This window comes from Aythya ferina (assembly GCF_964211825.1).
Source record: "Aythya ferina genome assembly, chromosome: 7".
Taxonomy (NCBI): domain Eukaryota; kingdom Metazoa; phylum Chordata; class Aves; order Anseriformes; family Anatidae; genus Aythya; species Aythya ferina.
The window spans coordinates 5,498,220-5,518,425 of record NC_140302.1 but is presented as its reverse complement, the minus strand read 5'-3'; the positions used below and the strand labels follow the sequence as shown (position 1 = coordinate 5,518,425).

At 50.5% G+C, this 20,206-nt stretch overlaps 1 protein-coding gene and 1 long non-coding RNA gene across 2 annotated transcripts in view; one reads left to right on the top strand and one right to left on the bottom strand.

Moving 5' to 3' along the window:
- Positions 1-686: 686 nt before the first annotated feature.
- Positions 687-4,737, bottom strand: PCBD1 (pterin-4 alpha-carbinolamine dehydratase 1). The gene is made up of 4 exons (XM_084525938.1): positions 4,605-4,737; positions 2,369-2,500; positions 1,932-2,012; positions 687-1,422 (listed from the first exon to the last, which is right to left on the bottom strand). Exons 1-4 carry the CDS (start codon positions 4,605-4,607, stop codon positions 1,324-1,326), a joined length of 315 nt encoding a protein of 104 aa, XP_084382064.1. The 5' UTR covers positions 4,608-4,737; the 3' UTR covers positions 687-1,323.
- Positions 4,738-5,434: 697 nt separating this feature from the next.
- The window catches only part of LOC311439435, a 147,180-nt gene continuing 132,408 nt past the window's right edge, over positions 5,435-20,206 (top strand). Inside the window, exons 1-4 of the long non-coding RNA XR_014694716.1 lie at positions 5,435-6,161; positions 8,286-8,412; positions 9,557-9,671; positions 10,816-11,184. This is a non-coding gene — a long non-coding RNA (uncharacterized lncRNA). The remainder of the gene's footprint in view (positions 6,162-8,285; positions 8,413-9,556; positions 9,672-10,815; positions 11,185-20,206) is intronic.

Below are 20,206 nucleotides of genomic sequence, written 5' to 3'. Positions count from 1 at the left end.
TGTATTAATTCTGCCCCAGAGCTGCTCTTTTATTCTGTCGAGATGAAAGTGGTGGCTGTGACTTCCTCTTGCAATGTTCAAGGGTGCCAAAAATTGTGTATGTGTAAGAGCTGTGGGTTTTCTCTTAATGCTTTGTGGAACTTGGAGGGTTGAAAAAAAAATCTGATCGGAGGTGGGTGATTCCAGTATTTCTCCCAGGCTGTTCTGCTGAGAACAACTGCTGTTGGTTTCACAGTAAAGCCTTCTTGAAACCAAAAAGAAAAAAGGTAGAAATTCAGGCACTGCCTGAATGCCACAGTTACTGGAGTGAAGATGTTACAGCACCAAGTCCACCTAAAACCCCTTCTGGGAGGTGTGCCCCAGCCCCTGCTGCATTTGTGCCTTTTGGTTGTGTTTTCCCCATGGTTGTGCCTCGGGTCTGATGGCTGCACTTAGGATTTTAGCACAAGCAGTTTTTATCAGATCTGCTCCAGCTTTTAAACAGTGCTCTGATAATCTCATTCTCTTTCAGACCGCGTTTGCTTTGAGGTGCAGGCCTGTGAAGGCACGTGCCTCTTCTCCATGCTGCTTCGAGAAGCTTTTCCATGGCAGGAGCACCTTGCTGAGACAGAGCAGTCAGGGCAGTACCTGGCTTGGGAAAACCTCTTGGCGTAATCCTGACAGTGAGGCCACCTCCTGAACTCAGATCAGGTTAACCAAGAGCTTTATTGTAAACACTTTTGGTTGGTTTTGTACTAAAAGCCGGTTACAGTAGGGGTGAGATGACATGCCTGCTTATAATACTGCCAGAGAGAGGTTAAATTAATAACCACGTTGCACATCACAGTTGTTGGTGTGTGATAAACCGAAGGGTTCACGTACCGCCTTGTGAATAGTAAAGCATGTTTTGGTACAAAAGAAGCAATAACAGTGAAGCAATAACAAAAAAAGAATAACAACAAAAAAAAAGAAGCAATAACAGATGAGGTCAAGCTCTGGAAGGATTTACTGCAGTAGTGTAACCTTGCTCCTGGTGAAAGGGCATGCCTACTGAAAGCCCCTGAGGCTCAGTAGTCCGAGTGGGCTGTGCACAGGTAAAGGGCTGAAGCATGGAAGTGGCAAGGTCAGAGATGGATGTAAGCACAGGAGGAAAGGCTTCCTGGCTGCCTCCATCCACCTGAAATGCCAAGCTGTGCGTGGCAGGGAGCTTGGTGTGGGCTTAGGCAGTCTGGGTCGAGGCACTAGCTTGGAAGTAAGAGGGAGAAGGCTCGAGGTGAGGTCCAGGCGAGGCGTGGGTTGTGGCTGCGGCAGAGCTGATATTTGGCTTCACGTGTCTCTCCCTAGTCAGGACAGGGAAGCTGCAACCTGCTCGATGAAGCTGGCCAAGTTGATGTCTCTCTCGGATAAGCCCGTGCACTCGTGGGTGCTCAAGGTGATGTGAACCTAAAGCAGACAGACAGAGACTGAGTGCTGCTGGCAGAAAGAGCAGGAACAGGTTCCCCCAGTGCTGCAGACAGCTCGCATCTGATGAGGCAGGTAGTCCTATTACTTTCTCCACTCGTTAGTAAAATTTCCTGGGGTTGGGGAGGTGTTGAGGCATTTCACATGGTTTTCTCCTTGGCCACAAGCAGTGGCTGCTACCCCTGCATTGCTCATGGCAGCCAGCTGTGCCTTTCAACTCACTATCCAGAAGCTCTTCCCCTTGCCTGCTGCTTCTGGTACTGACCTAAAAAAGCCACCAACTCTGGTGCTAGCTTACACACGGCTACTGCTCAGCTGGGCAGAAACAAAAGGGGAAGGAAAGGGGCTGTAGGTGATGGCTGCAGGCTGTCTGTGCTATGCCAAGGGAAGAGGTCCTGCTCGTCTGCCTGGGACTCATGCTATTTTATGCCTCACAAATGGGATCTGCTCCCCGAAGAGCTCTGTTTGTCCCTGTTGTCCTTGTTCCTTACCTTATTGTAGACGTTGAACCACTCAGGGTGGTGATCCAGTTTTTCTGCCTGTAGAGCCACTCTGGTCATGAAGCCAAAGGCCTGCCCAGGGGAGTAAGAAGAAAAGTTAGCTCTGGACCATTTACCTTGTGATACGTTGTTGTTCACCCCATTGGTATTAGTTTTATACCCCATGTTTGTAGGAATCCAGGCAAATCCAAGACCTGGGATGTTCTATATCTTTATTGGGGTTTTGTATGGGTCTTCCTCTTTTTGGGGATCTCTTCCCAGGCAAGTGCTGTCTCTGGCAGAGTGGTCTTGTGTAGGTTATCTCGCTCAGCCATTGTGTTTTGGGGAAAACGGATGTGCTACTGTGGCTGAGCCCTGCAGGTGGGACACCCTGCTCTGCAAACCAGGTCTCCAGCACTGTAAAAACTCGGTCCTAGCGATGCTCGTACCCGGTTGAAGTCCTTGAAGTGGAACTCCTTGAAGATGGCATCTCTGCCTTCCACCTCGTTCCACCCCACGGCTCTCAGGTTTGGCAGCAGCTGCTCCCTCTCCTCCGCGCTCAGCCTGTGGGCTTTTCCTGCCTGGCACCGGGGAAGGGAAGAGGAGCAGGTCAGCACGGCAGAGGTAGGATGAAGCAGACACCCCCCCCAAAAAATGGGCATCCCTTGGATTTTGGAGTTACAGCTCTGTGGAGGCAGCAGCAAACTGGGTGGGATGTGTGTGTGTGCAGACCTGAACCCCTGAGCACAGGGGTTATCAGTGCTGGCCTCGAGCACAGCCTCCTGGGACACTCCTGCTGTGTGTACGTGTTCATTACAGCCTGAAGTACTAAGAAATGGTGGCTTTGGGTGGTTAGGCTCCAAAACGCATAATATTTTGCCCCCCTGCCTCAAAAATTCTGTATCTGTAAAGACTTCTGGAACTGAGAACCGCTTGCTTTTGAGGTTTGTGAGGTACCCTCGGAAGGAGGAGGACTTTAATTGCAGGGCAGCTGTACTGGAGACCTCTTCTAGAGCAGAAAAGAAGTGGTGTGAATCACAGAGATGAGTCACAGTAAATTGGAGTTCAGCTCCTTTTCCTTCAGCCTCCCTTACGTTAGGATGGATTTTAAGAGGCTGTTTGTCTGCGAGTGACAAAGGGCAGAGGGAGGGACTGTGATTTAGCATTGTCTTCTGCTCCTGGGCAGAGCTGTTGCTTCTTAAGGAGGGGTGAGAGGGGGAAAGCTGCAGTTCATGGCTTTAGCAAGCGACTAGGGGCAAATATAGGACTAAATCCGGGGTGGGAGCTGCCCGAGCTGGCGTGACCTTCTGGCTCGGTGGGCAGGCAGGGATGAGCGTGCAGAGGTGTTGCTTTTCGTGGAAGCTGGCGTTCTGGCAATTAAATCCTTTCCTGAGGGCGATCTGATTGCTAGGACTGGGGAGGGTTGTTGTTTCGCACTGGCACACACCAACATCTCTTTGCCATTTGCTTTCCTCTGCGCTTTAGGGCAAAGCCTGGCGAGTTAGGGGTGAGTCCCCACGACCCCAGCCCCCTCTTCCTTGTGCTGCTCAGCTGCTTAAGGTGCTGTTGCCGAGCATCCGTGGCCTGCTTAATGCCAGCCGCTCCCGAGCACCAGGTTTCGAGGGCAGGTGGTGAGTAAACACAGCTCAGAGCAATAAACCCTCGGCTGTTGCCCTTCGTGCTGATGGCGCGATAAGCCGGGCGCAGGTAGCTTAGCAACTGGATAACGTGGGCACGGACGGAGGCCGTGGCGGGGGGGGGGAGGACTGGTGGCAGCACCAGGTTTTGGGGCCGACAGAGGGCTGGAAGCTGCTCACACACCATTGTGGGGAGAGGGGAGGTGGTCTGAGGGCTGAGGTGGGCCGTTCCTGGGGTTTTGCACAGGCCTGGCTGGATTCTGGCTGGCAGATGGGGCAAAAAACAGCTTGTGGCAGTCCCCCTGCACCCTCTGTGCCCTCCACCCCATCCTTCTGTCCCTTTTTCCCCCCCCCCAGAGCATCGGCCCGCCTGCTGTTTTGGTGGGTACAGCATGTCCATGCTTTCATGTGCACTTCTTTCTTTAAGCACACACGCTTTTCATTAGGGAAACACAATTAGTTTGTTTTCTTTTGCTGCCTTTCCACTACTGAGGCATTGGATTTTCTTATTTTTCTGCCCGCAGGACACTATTGTGCAACCGAGGCAAAGGGACCAGCATGGGAAACTGAGAGCCTGTCCCTAAGGGTTTTCTGGAGATGAAACAACCCCCCTGCCCAAATCGGCAGCTTCCCTTGTAAGCGTGGCTCCTCACCTAGGGGGGGAAAAAAGGTGAGGGGGAGAGCCCCAGCGTGAGCAGGACTGGAGTTGGCTGTGCTGCGAGGCCTCCCCTCCGGTGTGAAAAACCTACTCAGAGCCCCCACGGGCCGTGCAGCTGGAGCACGAGTGGGGCTCACACCCCAAAGGTAGGATTTGAGCAGGAGCCGCGCTCGCAGTGCTGACAAACCTTTCCCTCCCCCTGCGGAGGAGCCAGCAGGCTGTGGCTCTGCTAATTCAGAGCTGCCCGCGTTACTCATTAACCACAGCACGCAGCTCTGCTCCTTCCTCCCCCTCCTCCTGCCTCCTTAGGGCTGCAGCAGCCACCTTAAACCCTCCTTTCCCCATCCTTCCCCAGCGAAGCAACAGCCGCGTTGCCCGCCGGTGCCTTACCATCGCCTGCTGCTGTCTGTGGCCTCCGTCCCCGCTCCAGGCTGGGCGTTGCGAGCCGTGCTGGATCCCAACAGTGGGGTTGGGGCCACGGGAGGCGTGGCGAGGGGTCGGGTCCACCCAGGGCGGACCGCTGCCCGTGCCCCACGCGTTTCCCAACGCCGCCCGGCAGCGGTCGCCCGCCCGCTGGGCTCGGGGATGCTGGAACACGGGCCCCTTGTGAATCCCCGTGTAACAAGCAGTGGTCATGGGCTCTACGCATCCCTTCCCCAGCGGGATGTTTTCCTGACCTGTTGCAGGATGGAGAGGGGCAGTTACGAGCCCCCCGGGTGCTGCTGTGATGCTCTCACGTGTGCCTCCCGGCCCCGCATCGCTCCATGCAGTGACAACCATGAGCTGAGGGCTGTGCCGTGTCGGGACAGCCTGGATCATTTCACAGCGTGGTGATGAGCCGGGGTAACGCAGGGACTGTGCATGATACCGTGCCTCTGTGCATTTTCAAGGCATTTCCTCCTGTTGCTGAGGGAACCGTGTCCTCACGGGCACTGCGAGCTGTTCCCCAGCCTGTTTGCTCCCCAGATTTGTGCCCGTGGCTTGTCACCTGCTAAACTCACTCACGTGGCAGGCAATCTTCCAGAGCTGACAGTTCTCTGCCTTGCTGATGTATGTGACGCTGCGCAAGCCCAGCAGGTAGCGAGGACAGAAATGCAGCACCCAACTATACCCTGCTGCCTTTCCTTACCCTTGAGCCAGCTAATTTGGGGAACTTTTGAATACAGTGTGACACACACCCCTCGTGGATACTTATGCGTATCTTGTTTTCCACTTTTCAGCGTTCTTGAGCGCCACAGAGACTATTTGTTTCTCCAGCAGGCGTGTTAGAGGGAAGCAAATCCTTCTGCTGTGGTAATGAAAAGGAAAAATGAGAATCTTTCCTGTCCTGGGAGAGCCTCTGCCTCCGTCTGGGGAGAGGAGATTTGGAAGGCAATGCAGCACCTGGGAAGAAAATAGTTGTCTGCAGATGTGAAGCTGGAGGCTTTGATATGGAAGGCAAGAGGAGTGTCGTACTGTTGTCAGCAATGAGATCAGGAGGTGGGATTGTTTGTAGGGCAGGGAAAGGCAAGCAGGATGTTCTCTTGGCGTGGGTTGGAATTGCAGGACTGGCACTCTGAGCAGCACAGCGCTGGGGAAGTGCCCCTGCAAACAGTGCTGTAAGCAGGAGGTGAATGAAGCCGTGCTGGAGCAAAGGGACAGGTGGAAATATGGATGCTGGAGGTAACAGCTCTGCCCGAGTGGTGTCAGCTGCAGCCTTCTGAAGAAAACGCAGTGGCAGTTGTGATATTGGCTTGTCAGGGCCTCAGGCACACCTTGGTTAGGTGGCAGTGCCTCTCCTGGCCTCCCTATTGATCTGGAGAGGGGGGGACGCAATCCCCCACCTCTCACCGTGCCCTGCTTCCCCTCTGTGGTTTTTGTTCCAGCCCAGCTGGGAGCTGATCCTATTTACTTTGCCAAGCGCACTGCCAGTGCAGAGCAATTGACAGACACCTCGGCTTGTTAAAGGTGAGAATTTCTGTGGTTGGAGAACATCCCGAGAAAAACGATTAATTATACCGTGTCTGCTGATTACCCAGCTCCTTTGTGATGCCAGTTTCTCTCCTAGGTTATAAATCAGCACTTAACGACCAGCCTTCCATGTGAGATCTCTCTCTGGCAGAGGGATGTGCTTCTGCTGAAAGGTGTCAACAGGGCAGTTGTGATTTTCCTCTGTGTAGGTGTGAAACTGTGCCTGGGCGATCCTCTGGCTGTCTCTGAATCCTGCGCCCCCGAGTGCATGAAATCCTCCTCTGCTCTGCTTTAATTTTTTCCTTTTTGAGACGGGACTCTTTTGATTTAATGATTAATTGAGCACTGTTGGGCAAGGTGTTTGCACAGGGAAGCGTGCAGCCCTGTGCAAGGGGCATGCCTCTCACTGGGGGAAATTTCTGCTCTTTTTTCCTCCCTTTTCCCCTAGTTTAGAGCTGTGCTTTTTTGGGGCTAGGTCAATGGCAGTTTAACTCACATGTGCATTGCTGTAGCACACCCATGGGGGTTATCATGTATTTGGATCGAGCTCTCGCATCACTAAAGTATGATTATTTCTGTCTACACCTTCTTAACAAAATCCAGCTTGCCCCAGAAGCTGCTTCGGTTGAGATTCACGTGCTGCCAACCATCTTCAGACCTGCTTTTTGAATTTCCTTGCCCAGTTTTCTCATTTCACAGACCCAATTTTTATTTTTTTAATTTTCTTCCGTGGTCTGTGCTGGCTCCTCACTTAACAGTATTAAAGATCTGCGCAGTGTCATCTTCCTGCCTGGATGCTTTTCCAGGCATCCCTTGGGAGCTGCTGACCTGCAGGGTTGGTGTGAGCATTAGCATGGTTCAAGAAATGATAAATTCACTCTTATTTTCCCATCCTGGGCTTTCTCGTGAGGCAAATGGGATTAACCAGCAAAGAAAGAGGTGGCTTCTGCCGTCGTCTTTGCTGTGGCTGTCAGTAAAGCTGCTGACCCAGCTCTGCGATGTTTGCTATTGAAGGGCGGGTGTCCTCCAGTGCTGCGTGAGAGAGGTTTGTCGCAGCCAGGAGGGGCCCGGTGGGGTTACCAGAAAGCAAACCAAAGGGAGATCCGGGCTGAAAATAGGCGAAGGCAGAAAGAAGAAGCTTCGTTTGTGCTTGCCCTCTTCTCGGGGCACTCCTGGCTGCAGCTGGAGAGGGGATCCTGGGTGAGAAAGACCCTTGGTCTGAACCAGACCATCCCTCAGGATCCTTAGAGAAGAGATTTTTTTTTTTTAGATATTTGCCTTTTTGGAAAGTCCTGGGGATGCTGTCAGTGTGCAGCACCTTTACCTGGTGCACTTGGCTCTGATGCCACCTCCATTTCCCTCTTCTCCCCCCATTGAGAAAGGAGAAGGGCTTACAGTGCTTTTTCTCCCTAAATGGGGAGACCCAGTGCTAGCAACCCAGGAGATGGGGGAACTTACTTGTGTCTGGTGGGTACTGAACCATCCACGTGTTCGTGGTTTTGAGGTCACTGGCGTGATGAGACCAAAACCCGTGTGTCATGGATAGGGAGGGATGACTGCTGAGGCAGCAGAAAAACAAATAATCAGCTGCAGTGCCTCAGAAATTCGATGGGAATACATTTTGAGAGCTTGCACCCATGTTACCAGCTTTTGAGCAGGCAGCTTGGGGAAAGAGTCGTGGTCCCCTGGTGAACCTCAGCCCCCTGAGGGTGTTTGGGGCCGGGGTGGGCCAGCTTCTTTCATCAGCGCCTGTTCTGCTGCTCTCTGAAGTGTTGCTCCCGTGGCACAATAGATTTAATTAGAGTTTGTTTAGCATTGGAGGGGATTTATGGCAGTTGTGACAGGTTTAAGTTGACAAAAGGGCCCGATAAATAGAGATGAATTGTTAATTATCCCTGCGTGAGCCTTCCTCTTGGAGAGTCATTCCCCTCAAAGTCAGCCAGGGCTTGAAGTTTGCCTCAGCACAGTGAACAAAATCAGTTGGAGGCTGCTACAAACTTCTTCTGGGCTGGTAATGCAGTGCTTTGGGGAAAGGGCCTTGCCATCAGGCTGGGCGTAGGTACCTCTGGAGAAGGCTAGGTTGAAACACTGGCAATAAAAGTGGTGTCATCTTCTTCGAAGGCAGCAAATGTGAACGCTCAGTGGGAGGCAGCTGGTCGCAAGAGGCTGGAAAGTCACGGCGTCTGTGTTCAGCTCCCTTCCTGACTTCTGCTCCCCAGCGGCGGTCCTCTTCTGGCACATCTGCAGGGTGAGTATCCTGATGGATCTGGAAAGCTTTTTCCATCCGAAGGAGTGAGTTTTGCTGTGTTTCTGCAGGCAGAGCTGGGCGCTGCGTGTCGAGCAGCTGCGGTACGGCCACGTCTTGTCACTAGGGGTCAGGAAAACGCTGAGAAAAACTCTGGGGCTCGCAGAAACCCGCCTGGTCCCAAAAACCAGGAGTCAGGGCTGCTAAAGAACGGTTGTGCTCAGCCAAGCAGCTCCTGGTCCGCAGTCCTTGCCCCTGGGTGCTGCCCGAGTTGTGCGGTGGAAGTGCTGAAATGCTGCTTTCTCTCCTCACTGGCAGTGGAGCTGGCTTACATCGAAGCTTGCTCCCACCCTGCCTCTCAGAGGCATTGCTGCCCCCTTGGAAAGCCAGCTCTCAATCATCACAGCTTAAAACCCAGGTGGGTTTTAATCCGTGCTGAATCTCCACGGACATGTTGTCCCCTGAGAAGCACCTCCAGGTCCTTTGGTGCACCACCAAAGCATCGGTGCCGCTCCTGTGGCACTCTGTCCCCCAAATCTGTGAGCACTGAGGTCTTCGGGTACCATTCTTGCTTTCAAACCCTCATTTTATCTCCAGCTTCCCAATTTCAGGGCTCACAGTGGCTGCCCTGAAGTTAGGAACTGGAGCCGGGCTGGATATAAAGGCAAGGTCTGTCTGCCCAGACCTTTAATTAGGCCAGCACGTAGGATTAGAAGAGGTAGATGAGCTTTTGGGCATATAAACCCTTCTTCCAACTCGAGCCAGAAACAGCAGGCTTTGCAGCTAAATTAGCTGAGAACAGTTGCTTGGAGATGTGGCAAGATGCTTGCCACGTGTGCTTGCTTTGGAAGGAAAGAGTGGCTGCAGCCTACAGGGGAGGGTGGCAGGTGAGTGGAAAAAAAAGATGTTAAGGCATTTATTTCCTTGGAGGAAACAGTTACCTTACAGGCTGTGGCACGTGAGGCTGCTGGAGGGGACAGCAGCCAGCTCCAGGAGCCTCGCTGTGCACTGGAGTTGTGAGTTTTATTTCCCAGACCTGCCTCTGGGAGGCGTTTTCTAGTACGTTTTTTTCTCAGGTTGGGGCTGAGAGCAGAAACTTTATTTTTTTGGGTGATAAATGGCTGCTCGTTGTGCTTGTGCCTCACAGATCGCATGGGGGAGTCTGCTGGGATGCTCAGCAGGTGCTCAGCATCGTCTCCAGCCTTCCTGGCAGGGTGCTGGGTGAGCTGGATGAGGTGTAGCACATCCCTGGGAGCACCGAGGTAACACCCAGACCTGGAGCATGCTGTAAGGGGAGCTGCTGGAGAGAGATTGGCAAATCTTGCGCTTTTTTTTTGGTGCGTGCTTGCACAATCTGAATCTGATAGCAGAAACTCATGCATGAAATTCATCTCAGGTGCAGTGCTGTTTTTTTTTTTTTTCTTGTTAGCATTAAACATGCTCTTTTGATGAGGTTACTCTGTTATTTATATTACCACCTCTATTCCTCCCCAGCCTAATGAGTTTGCACTGCTTCTTCCAAACTGAATTCATCTGCTTTGCTTGTTCTTGCTATTAGTGGGAACGACCACTGGACCATGCTGTCTGCACTGTTTGTTCGAAGCAGGATAAAAATTAATGGGAAAACAGTGTACACAGCAATCTTAAGAAACCCAAACGCCACTGTGCTGCACCCGTTGGGGGTAGGAAATTAAATAACATAGCAGCTCGCTTCAAAGTCTGAGGATAAAGAGTTCCTGTGGCAGGCATGGCAAGGAGGGGAGAGATGAAATAGTACAAATTGTCACTGATTCACAGCCTGGGCTGGGGAGTTTGCCACGGTAAAATGGAGCCGTGTTTAATTCCAGCCAGCTCTGCTCCCTCCTGAGGCAGCTGTGTCCGTGCAGGGGCTTTGGGCTCAAGAAGAGGGATCTGTGGCTTGAGATGGTTTGCCTGGGCTCTTGGACCTCTGCTTGCATCCCTCTGAGGTGCTGTAGGAGGTCAGATAGGATACTAAAGTGGTCTGGGAAGCTGCAGCTTGGCGTAGGGTGGATTTACGGTCTTGCAAAGGGTCATAAAGCAGGGGGTGCTTGGGAGAGCTTGGTCCTCCCCCTGGCCCCGTGCAGGAAGGTGAGATGCAGCCGAGTGTCCTGCAGTGGGGGGTGTAATGGGGTGGGAGGGTTCCCAGCACGAGGCTGGTACTGGGGAGGCTGCCTCTGACATAGCAGGCTCTGGAGGGCACATCTACAGGTGTGTCCCCCTCCTGAGCCAGCGTGGTGGCGATGGCTGTGGACAAACAGCCTTTAAATTCGGAGCAAGAGCAGCTGCTTCGAGCAGAGCTGGGGCAGGGACAGACCCAGTGGCCAAGGGCAGAAGAGAAGGGAGAGCGAGAAGGGATTTTTTTTCTCCCCAAACTCATTTTCCTAGGTCAAACAGCTTGTGCTAGTCAAAAGGACCAACAGTTCCAGTGCAACTCGGAGATGTGCTATCTACCATGGCAGCAAGGACTCGCATCAGCAGGATCAAAAAGCAGCCTCTGTGCCCTGGCAGAGGCATTGCTCAGCAAAGAGGATGCTCCTTGCCAGGAACCAGCTATTGATCAGCAGTTCACAATCAATGCCCAGTGTGTAAATAAAGACAGATCCTCTGGTGGAGCTGCAGAGCGGAGCCCGCGCTGGAGACCTGCATGGCCACGTGCTCAAGGATAACTCAGCCCTCTCTCCTGATGCACGATTGAGCAGGTGAAACTGATTCACTTGAGGCTGGTGATTGCAGCTGATTTGCCTCCTTGAGCAGGTAATTAGTGATTTATATGACTGACCGGTATCTTAAAACTGCAGAGATGCTCAGTGAAGTATTTTAATGTGCCTCACTGTAATGATGCTTGGGAATCTTGCTTTTGCTACCGGATTCAGCATAAGGAGGGAAATGAGATTAATTTTTTTAAAGCGCCTACATTTTTGGGTACCCTCCTGGTGCCTCTGAAGGTCTCCAGTGCACAAACTACAACTGAATGTTGTCCTTTCTAGCAGTGGCACGTAGCTTTTGTCAAATACCGTTGCAAATTCCTGCAATACAGGCTCTGAACCAGAAGGAAACATCTTCATTGCGGTGCTTCTGGGTCATGTTTTGCATGCAGTTCATTGACAAAAATAACCAGCCAGCAGGGATGAGTTGGGTAAAAGGTTTTTACTGTCTTTGTGGTACCATATTCCAATTAAGTTTCAGAGGCAACCTGAGATCTGCTCTGTTTAGTTTAAGAGGTAGGAATACTGCGCTGGTTTTTATTTTACTCGCTTTCATTTATGCTGCTGGAGGGTTTTAGCTCCGCTTTAGAGCATGGAATTGCTTTTTCTCCTTACAGAACCCCAGAAAGGGCATTTTAGAGCTTGGAGAAAACTTTAACACACTGGAGGGCAGGCCAGGATCTTTTCCCTCTTTGCCCTGCGCCTGTATCTCTGTTGACAGTAAGCACAGTGCAAAAAGCACCTGTCTTCTATTCCAAATCACTATTGCCAGTGATCGAGCCTGCCATGTCAACAAAAAGCATTAAGACCTCTGCTTTCTGCTGATGCAGAACGATAATTTGTGGCTCAGGCATTACTGAGGTGTTAGACACCGAAATTATGACCACTCTGTCAGATGGGCTGGATAATTTTTACTCCTAAACCTTCCACCGAGATGATTTTCAGGGCTGGGAAATTAGTCTTACTCTGCAGAGCTGTCAGTGTCTCCTGGCTGTGTCAGTATTAGCTCTAACAAATGTGTGTATGTATGATACAGCTATTTCATCATCATTCCCTGCACTCCTCCAGGCACCTGGGAAGCTTATCTTAAGTGCAGCTCTCCTCTCCCAGGGGTCACTTTTGTTAATTTTTGGGTTGTTTTCCAGTAATGTAGAAAAGCTCCAGTACAAGGTGTATTTTGGTGTGTGTTTTTTTTTTTTTTTTAAAGGCCCTGTAGACAAATAGGGAGAGAGATTTCCTGCTCTGAGTTAGCTTATGCTTGAAATGGGTTAGGGGAGGTTTTGTTTCTACAGCTAGGAAACTGAGGCAAGGAGAAATCAAGACCTCAGAGGTGTTCAAGACCCCAATTTTCAGTAAAATCTCATCTCCTCAGAAGGTAGGAGGCAGAAGATCATTGTGTAGGAAGGCTGTGCTGGGTTCTCTTGGGCAGTTCTGAAGTTCTGAAGCTTGCATCCCTTCCTAGCAGGAGATAGGAGATGGAAAGAAGCCCTCTGGAGGAGATGGTGCCTGTCTTGTCTTCAGTGAAGGTGAGCTGCGAGCCTGTGGCTGCCTCCCCTTCCTTTCAGACATGCTCCTCGGCTGATTGGGGCTCTATTATTAGTAGCTGATGCGCCACTAGAGTTGCACTCCTTCTAATTAATCAATTGCTCCTAATTAATCAATGCTTCTGGTGACAGCTCTCGGCCATTAAATAGTTTTCATTAGTATCCAGAGCCCAACAGCATGGATAAAACTATCTTTGTTGCCTCTTGGATTGCAACACCAAGAAGAGCAGCCCTGTGTGACAGTAAAAGAGCAATTTTTTGTCTGGTCCCTTCCTCGTCCCAATGCAAACTGACCTTTATGATCTTTTTCTCTTCCCTTTCTTTAAACTTTGCATGTTGGTTAAAGGAGAAGGTGGGTGGTGACTTCAGCTCCTCTCCTATCCCAGGTGATTATCCTTAGGTAAAGTGGACAGGATCGTCTTTAAAGGTAGGCAACGTCCGATTATCCTCATTTTGTCAGTTATCTGAGAATCCTTCTCAGGTCAAGAAGGAAGAAAGCGAAGATCAATACTTATTGATGCCTGAATTACCCTCCTCCATGCTAAAAATTAACTGTGCCAGTGGTGTAGCTGCATCTGTGCACAGGTAGCCCTAAATTGGCCAAAATTGTATGTACAACCTCAGCACCAGGAAGGGAGGGTTACGCTGCTGGGAAATATTTCCAAACCTCACCGAACATCTGGTGTTTTCCAGGAAACGATGAGAAACCGCTGCTGCACGCTCAACCTTGCTCTCCAGATGGAGAGGGCATCGCTGTCCTTGCTCATCTTGTGAAGTTATTTCCTGAACGCAGCCGTAACATGGCAAGTATTCGGTCACGTTGGGAAGCCCCGTAATTTCCTTCCTTCCCGCTGAATCTGCCCTGAAGTGATTCCTTCCTTTGGTCAGGTTAACATGATTCAGAGTGAAGAACCGAAAGGACTCGGTTCTCCTGAGATGCTGGGGTTTGTCCTTTTGCTGTTGGGTCGTACAACATGGCCTTCCGATCCTGGAAACTCATAGGGGTGGTGGGTTTGGTCCCTGTTAACTTCACGTTCTCCTAAAGTGCATCTTTCTGTGTTGGAAGGGGGAGAAAAAAGAGTGAAGGCCAAGCTTTGAAGGATTGAGCTGCTTCAGCAGCTTTGCCAGCTTCCTATGCCCCCCAGCCACTGTTCACCATGCTGCACGTAGTCCCTCATTTCTGTAGAGACCAAATCATCCTGAAGTGGCTTTGAAATCACCTTCTACAAGTAAGTGGCCTGAAATGCAGGTCACCCCAAACAGTGGTGGCCTGTGGGGCAGAGAGCTGTCTGTTTTCAGTAAAAAATGCAGAAATGTCCAGTAGGCTTTGTGTAAGGCTCATCAAACCCAGAGGAGATGGCTTACTTACCTGCACTATGCAGTGAATTGCTCAAATAAATCAATTGTGAGAGTATTTTGTGGGTTTGGGGTGTTTCATCAGGCTTAAAAGCTTCCAGAGGCTTCTCAGGAGGTGCAGCACCAAGAAGGTCTGTTTAGAGCCCAAGGAATTTCCATGTGCTCCTGCAGCTTCTTGCAGCTTTGACACCACATCCTGCAGCGGCCCAGGAACTGTGCAGTCACCGATTAGACCTTCAGCTCCCAGAGTGCAAGAAGCTGTGCAAAACACATTATTTGTTCAGCCTGCCATTCCCAGGCTGTTCTGCACGAGTACAGCTTGGGCTCTGGTGTTTTGCTCTGTTTTTCCATTAGTTTCTGGGATTTTTCTCTTCCTGTAGAACTTAACTCAGTTACCTCCGTTGGTACGTGCCTGTATCTGCTGAGAAGCCTTCTATCAGTCGCTTGCCTGAGGCCTCCCCTGTAAGTTATTTATACAGTGATTAGTTGAAGCTTCAGATATTTAATGCAACCTTTAAATCACGCATCCAGCAACAGCTATCGGTCACATAAAATTTCATTGAGCGGTGGCTGTCACTTAGTGTTTTTCTCAATGTGTGCATATATTTAATTTTCTACAGACCTCTCTTGCTGATATTTTCTGCTGAGTAAATAGTAAATCGAGGGACTTCAAAAAGTGTTTTGGTGCATTGCAATGAGTGAATTATTTGGAAAGGAAATGTGGAATATAAAAATTCATCTTGCAAAAAAGTTGTCCTGTTGTATAAATCCCATTTCTCTGTTAAAACAGAGTCAAACCTTAAAGTGAAACGTACTTTTTCATGGCAGATGTAGGTAGCAAGCAATCTTTCAATCAGCTGGCTTTGATTATTCAGTTTGGGGTTTGTATCTTTTTGTCTCAGCTTATACTATGCTTATGGGACAACACACGCTTTGTGCTGGGGGTTCAAAACTATACCTGTAAATGCTTGAATTCAAAGATGTGGTCAGAATTTAATATTTTTAAGTTGGCTTAGAAAGCCAAGTCCTTGGGCTTACCGAAGGAAATGCAGCTTGGAAGAAATATAGATAGAAAATGTAAAGCTGAAGTCTTAATGAAGCAAACTTAATTTATGGAGCAAGTAGTAAGTAAAAAGTGAAAGGAGATTATGCCTGGGTCTGCAACTGGAGGAGCAAGGGTATGTTCCAGCACTGAGAGCTGGGCTGTGCCCAAGCCATCATAGACCCCAAAGTGAAGCATCTCTAGGTACCTCATTGCACCATGTGGTCTGGCAAGAGGGCTTGAATTGAGTCTCAAGGGGTGTTTTGGATCCAGGGTGGGTTGAGTTGCACTCTCAGGGTCTGGTTGTGACCTGGGTTGGTCCCTCCAGTGGCTAGGACCAGCAGCGAGGAACCTGGAACAGGGTGGATTCAAATGTTTCTGTGTGTGCAATGCAAATTCTTTGGTTTGGCTGCATGGGTCGATTTGGAGAGCCACAGTCTGCCTCTGTGGAGCTGCCTTCGTGACTTTACAGCTACCCTGTAAGTCAGAGGTGTGTGCATCCTGCCCCTCTGCTCTCAGGCTGCACTGTGGTGAGCAATGCAAACCCCAAAGCAGTGCTGGGGAGCGACAGGCAGGTGTTTCTACCACCCTTGGGGAAACAGCTGGGATATTTGGAGCTCCATCTGCTCGTGAGGTTTGGTGGAAAGGAAGGGAAGTTGCCTGGAAGACTAGTGCTGGAATGAGGGATGTGCGTGCTAACGGGGGCTCACCTTGCCCTGGGTGCACGCACAACCCAATTATGCAGCCAGCAACTCACATCTCTTACATTAACCTGGTTTTAGGGAGAAGAGAGGAAAAGGAAGGGATAAAAGGAGAAGCCAAGGCTGGAGAACAGAAGGAGCAGGCTCTCGGAGGGCAGTGCAGACAGCTGGGTCGTGCAGCAGCCACCGGCCCGGCCGTCACTGGGGCTGATAATGCTTTCTATGACTCCTGCCTGCTTGCTGCAGCCCATTAATTGATTTGGCAGAGCAAAAAAGGAAAACGCTGGTGACTGAGTGAAGTGAAACTGTGTATTTTAAATTATCCCCCTGGATCCTGGCGAGATTTCCTTCTCCCTCTTTGGATTGGTTGCTGTGTTGGTTCCCTGCTGTTCTGTGTTCCTCTTGCCCAAGGTTTGATGGATGCTGAGGTCTCATCTTTGGTTAATAATTGGGATTTCACTCATTCTGGAGGCAAATTTGCGACTTGTTCCCGTGGCAAATATGCTACGGGCAGGGTTAGCTGCTGCCCTTGCTGCAGCAAAGGCAAGCGCCGCTGTCTTCATCAGTGCCGTAATTAGATCATTAATTAAAGAGCTCTCTGAGTAGTTCCTCTCCACACTTTTGAAATAAGGATGGAATCAGACTTCATTTGGCAGAGGTGATGGACTTGGCCTTTGTGTCCAGAGTCCTGCCCGGCTGCCTTCTCCTCCCAGCTGTGAGCATTTTACTCCAGGCCTCGTTACAAAGAGTGGCTTGACCTCTCCTTAACTGCTGCTGAACAGTGCGGCTCCTTCCCAGCATTACCTGCTACAGTGCAAGGAAAGGTGTGAAAAACCAGCACCTCAGTGCACTCTGTGCAGGTGAGAGGGAGCTCCTGCTGTAAACAAAGTTGAGAGTGAAAGCGTCTTTCTTTCAGTACATTGTATTTAACTTGGTCCGATTCCGTCCCCTTTTCTCTGCAGCGATAAAAACCACTATTGCTCTTTCATCTCTCCCCCTTTTCTTCCTGAGTAGGTTCTGTGGAAACGGTGTTTGGGGGCAGTAAATCACAAACTGGAAGCACGCATTCATAAAATGCTTTATGCCTCCCTCCATCAATATTTCAACGTGGAACACAGGCGCCAACATTTCATTTTAATTAAGCTGCAAATTTCCCTGTCGGGGAAGAAAGCTGAACTCCACAATCCAGCCCAGCCCCGTCCCTGTCCCCATCCCCTCCCCGTGACATCTTATTAGCAGTGTTGTTCTTGTGTGGGAGCTGGGGCTGAGTTTTATGGGGCTCCTGGGGCACCTGGTGTGTGTCCCTCCTGCAGGAAGGAGGGCTTCCAGTTGGCTTGCATCTGGACTGGTTCGTCCTTTTCAAAACTCTTCTTGCCACGGGGTGAAGGGGTTCTTGATGCCATTTGTGCAGGTACCTGTGGGAGCTGGCTTCCAGCAAGCAGACAGGGCGACCCAGCACAAACAGAAGGTTTGGGGAGATAGGCTCTGACAGTGGTTAGCAGCAAGGGAAGGCTTCCCTGCTCCAGCCAGCATCGCGTTTTTTAAACCTGGCCTTTCTCAGGTTGCATTAACTGCTAGGATTGTTCCCATCCGCAGGAGAAAAAGGATTTGACCAAGGTGTGCAAGGGACTGAAGAGCACAAGGCAGCAGTCCATGGCCTTGCAGCCTTGTCTCTGAGGGAAGTGGCAGTGCCAGGTATGAGAGGTGTGCTGCACACCCAATTAGCGCGTTAACCGGCCCAACTCGTTGCCAGAAGGTAGTGCTGACTGTCAGGTTTTATCCGAGTGGATTGTTCCCAGGTACGTGAGCTAGGATAAAAATACAAATGGCAAAATGCTGAAGGAAAGGAAGGGGTCCCCTAATGCAAAGGAAATATGACCCTCGTGGTGGTGCTGTTCCATCATTGTCAATTACGAGGAGTGTTAAATGTTCCTTCGTAGCAGCTGGCGTGGGGTATTATTGTAGAGAGGGCACTAAATTAGATGGGTTATCAGTGTAATTCAATCTGACAATTTCTGTGGCCATATCCTGAAGACAGTGGGAAAGGTGGGGAGAGGGAGCAGCGCCTGTGACACACACAAATGCTAACTGGAAGGGAAAGAGGCATTCATTTCTCGTTAGCGCATACGAATGTAAATTTAGTGATTTATGTAACTTCCCCGAGCTGAGCTGCTTGCTGCCTGAAGAACTATTCTTAAAACACACATCCAAATTAAGATGCTATGGATCAGATAAATTGCTCCATACAGAAACTTTGTTTGCAAAGTCAACGTTTTTCCAGCAGCCTTTTTAAAGTCCTTAAAACAAAAACAAAACATAGTAGGGAGAAATAAATATCTGTGTTGCTGCTGTCAAGGTCCGGGAGGTGGCTTTGAGGCTGACCTTGCCAGAGAAAGCTGGTGTCACAACAGTCCTTTCTTGGAGGGGTGTGTTGACGTTTTTGGATGTATTCCCATTAAAATAAATCTTTTTTGGGTGGGGCATTTGGACTTGGATTTACCAAATGAACTGCCTTATTTTGACCTGCCCGAACACAGCAATTTGGGATTCTGTCGTGGAGGGCTGCGCGTTGCAGACTGAGCTGGGGAGAGTGGGATGTGTTATATTTCATCAACATCTTAATGCAGCATTTCCTCTGCGAAGGAAGGTGTGAAAAGGAAAGTTAAAGCTGTGATCTCTGCTTCTTCCTCTCCCTAGCACTGGTATCTCTGTTTTACTCAGAGCTGTACCAGGATCGCAGAGAGGAGCTCTAAGGTAGTGGTATCCATGGGGTTAGGGGGTATTTTCCTACTCAGTCCAAACGATGTAGGGCAAGAATAGTTAATATTATGGAGAACCTTCTCCTGCTCTGAAAAGATGTAGGGCTCCTGGAAGCCCCACTTCTGCAAAAAATCAAGCTGATGTAAAGCCAGAAGGATGGAGAGGTACAGACAATGCAGGGTCCCCAAAATGAAGCTCATTTGTGGAGAGACAGCAACGGGTCAACAGGCAAGTCTTGTTCTGGGGGTCTGGAGAGAGCCTCGTGAGCTGAGAGCAGTCTGGAGGATGTGCAGTGGGGTGAAACCTGTGGGCGTGCCACCCAAAAGCATTTCTGAGGAGGTGGGACTGGCAGTTCTGGTCGGGGCATGCCAAGTGCCACGTGGGTCATCCCATGCGTTAGCAGGAAGACTTCTTTGCGTGGTCTTAGCTTGACACAGACCCAGCTTAACAGCCAGCAGGCTTGAACCAAGGGAATTGGTTCAAGGGCTCAGCCAGCTGGAATTTCTGTCCCTTCATGGGAAGGGGGTGCTGGCAGGTTTGGGTTATCTGTAGGGGAAGAGGAGACTGGATGGCAGGAGTTGTTTGCCAGGATGATTTATCTCCCTGTGCTTTGCAGCAGTTGTCTGAAGTCAGTCTTAACCTGCAGCTGATGTATGTGGCCTGTAGGTGCAGGCAGCAAGGTTTTTGGGGTGAGAGCTTTTCATGTGAACCCTGAACAATGGGGCTGTTAGAGAGCAGGAAGAGGAAAAGGGAAAACTGTTGGTGTTTCCCGAGCACCTCCTCCCCAAACGCGCGCTGGCGTGTCCCCGTGCAGCGCAGAAATAAGCAGCAGGATCTGTGCGTGTGCTTGTGGGGCTGCTGTCCTTGGATCCTGTTCGAACACACTCTGTCCCAGAGTTGTTTTGCATTTCACCAGGGAGTCTTTTGTCTAAAGGGCATCGCTGCTACAGCAAAGTGGAGCATGTCCCTGCCCCTGCTTTCTCCAGTGGATATCACATTTCATTACCCTGATGAGCCTGAGTGAGTTCTCCCGGTTGTGTTAATGTGCCCACAAGCCAGCCTGTGTCACGTCCGCAAGAAGCCTGTGACATTTTCCAGCCTCCCCCATCGCCCCTGGTTTTAAAACCTTAAATGATAATCACGTCCTCATCCCTTTTTCTACTTATCGATTCTGAAATGGAGGGGAGTGGGCGCAGAGGGACCGAGACGCCCCCTTCCCGTCCATGCCTGCGGGTGCAGTCGGCCCCAAGCTGAGCAAGCACAGACAGCGTTTGCTTTTTGGGGCTGTGCATGTTCCTGGTCTGCTGCAGTGCTCTGAGGGTGCTTGCAGGGGGTTATGGGGGCATGTGTCTTTGTAGGGCTTCGGTCTTTGTGCTTTGAAGCCTGTGGGTGAAATGGAAAGAGGGTAGTGGTGAGTGGGGTGGCTTTTATGGCATCGTCCTCCTGTTTGGGCTGCTGTGGGGTGAGGCATAGAGTGCTTCCGTGCACCTGAAGCAAGGGTGCATCCCTGGCGAGAGGTGCCCCGAGGAGGATGTGACCATGTTGTGCTGGACGAGGAGTGCATTAAACCCAGGATCTGTGTTTCAGAGTGCCCTGCAGGCAAAGCATACAGGAGGGATTTAAAATTAGCCGTATGGAGGCAGGTGAGAAGTAAAGTGTTTGTCTTCC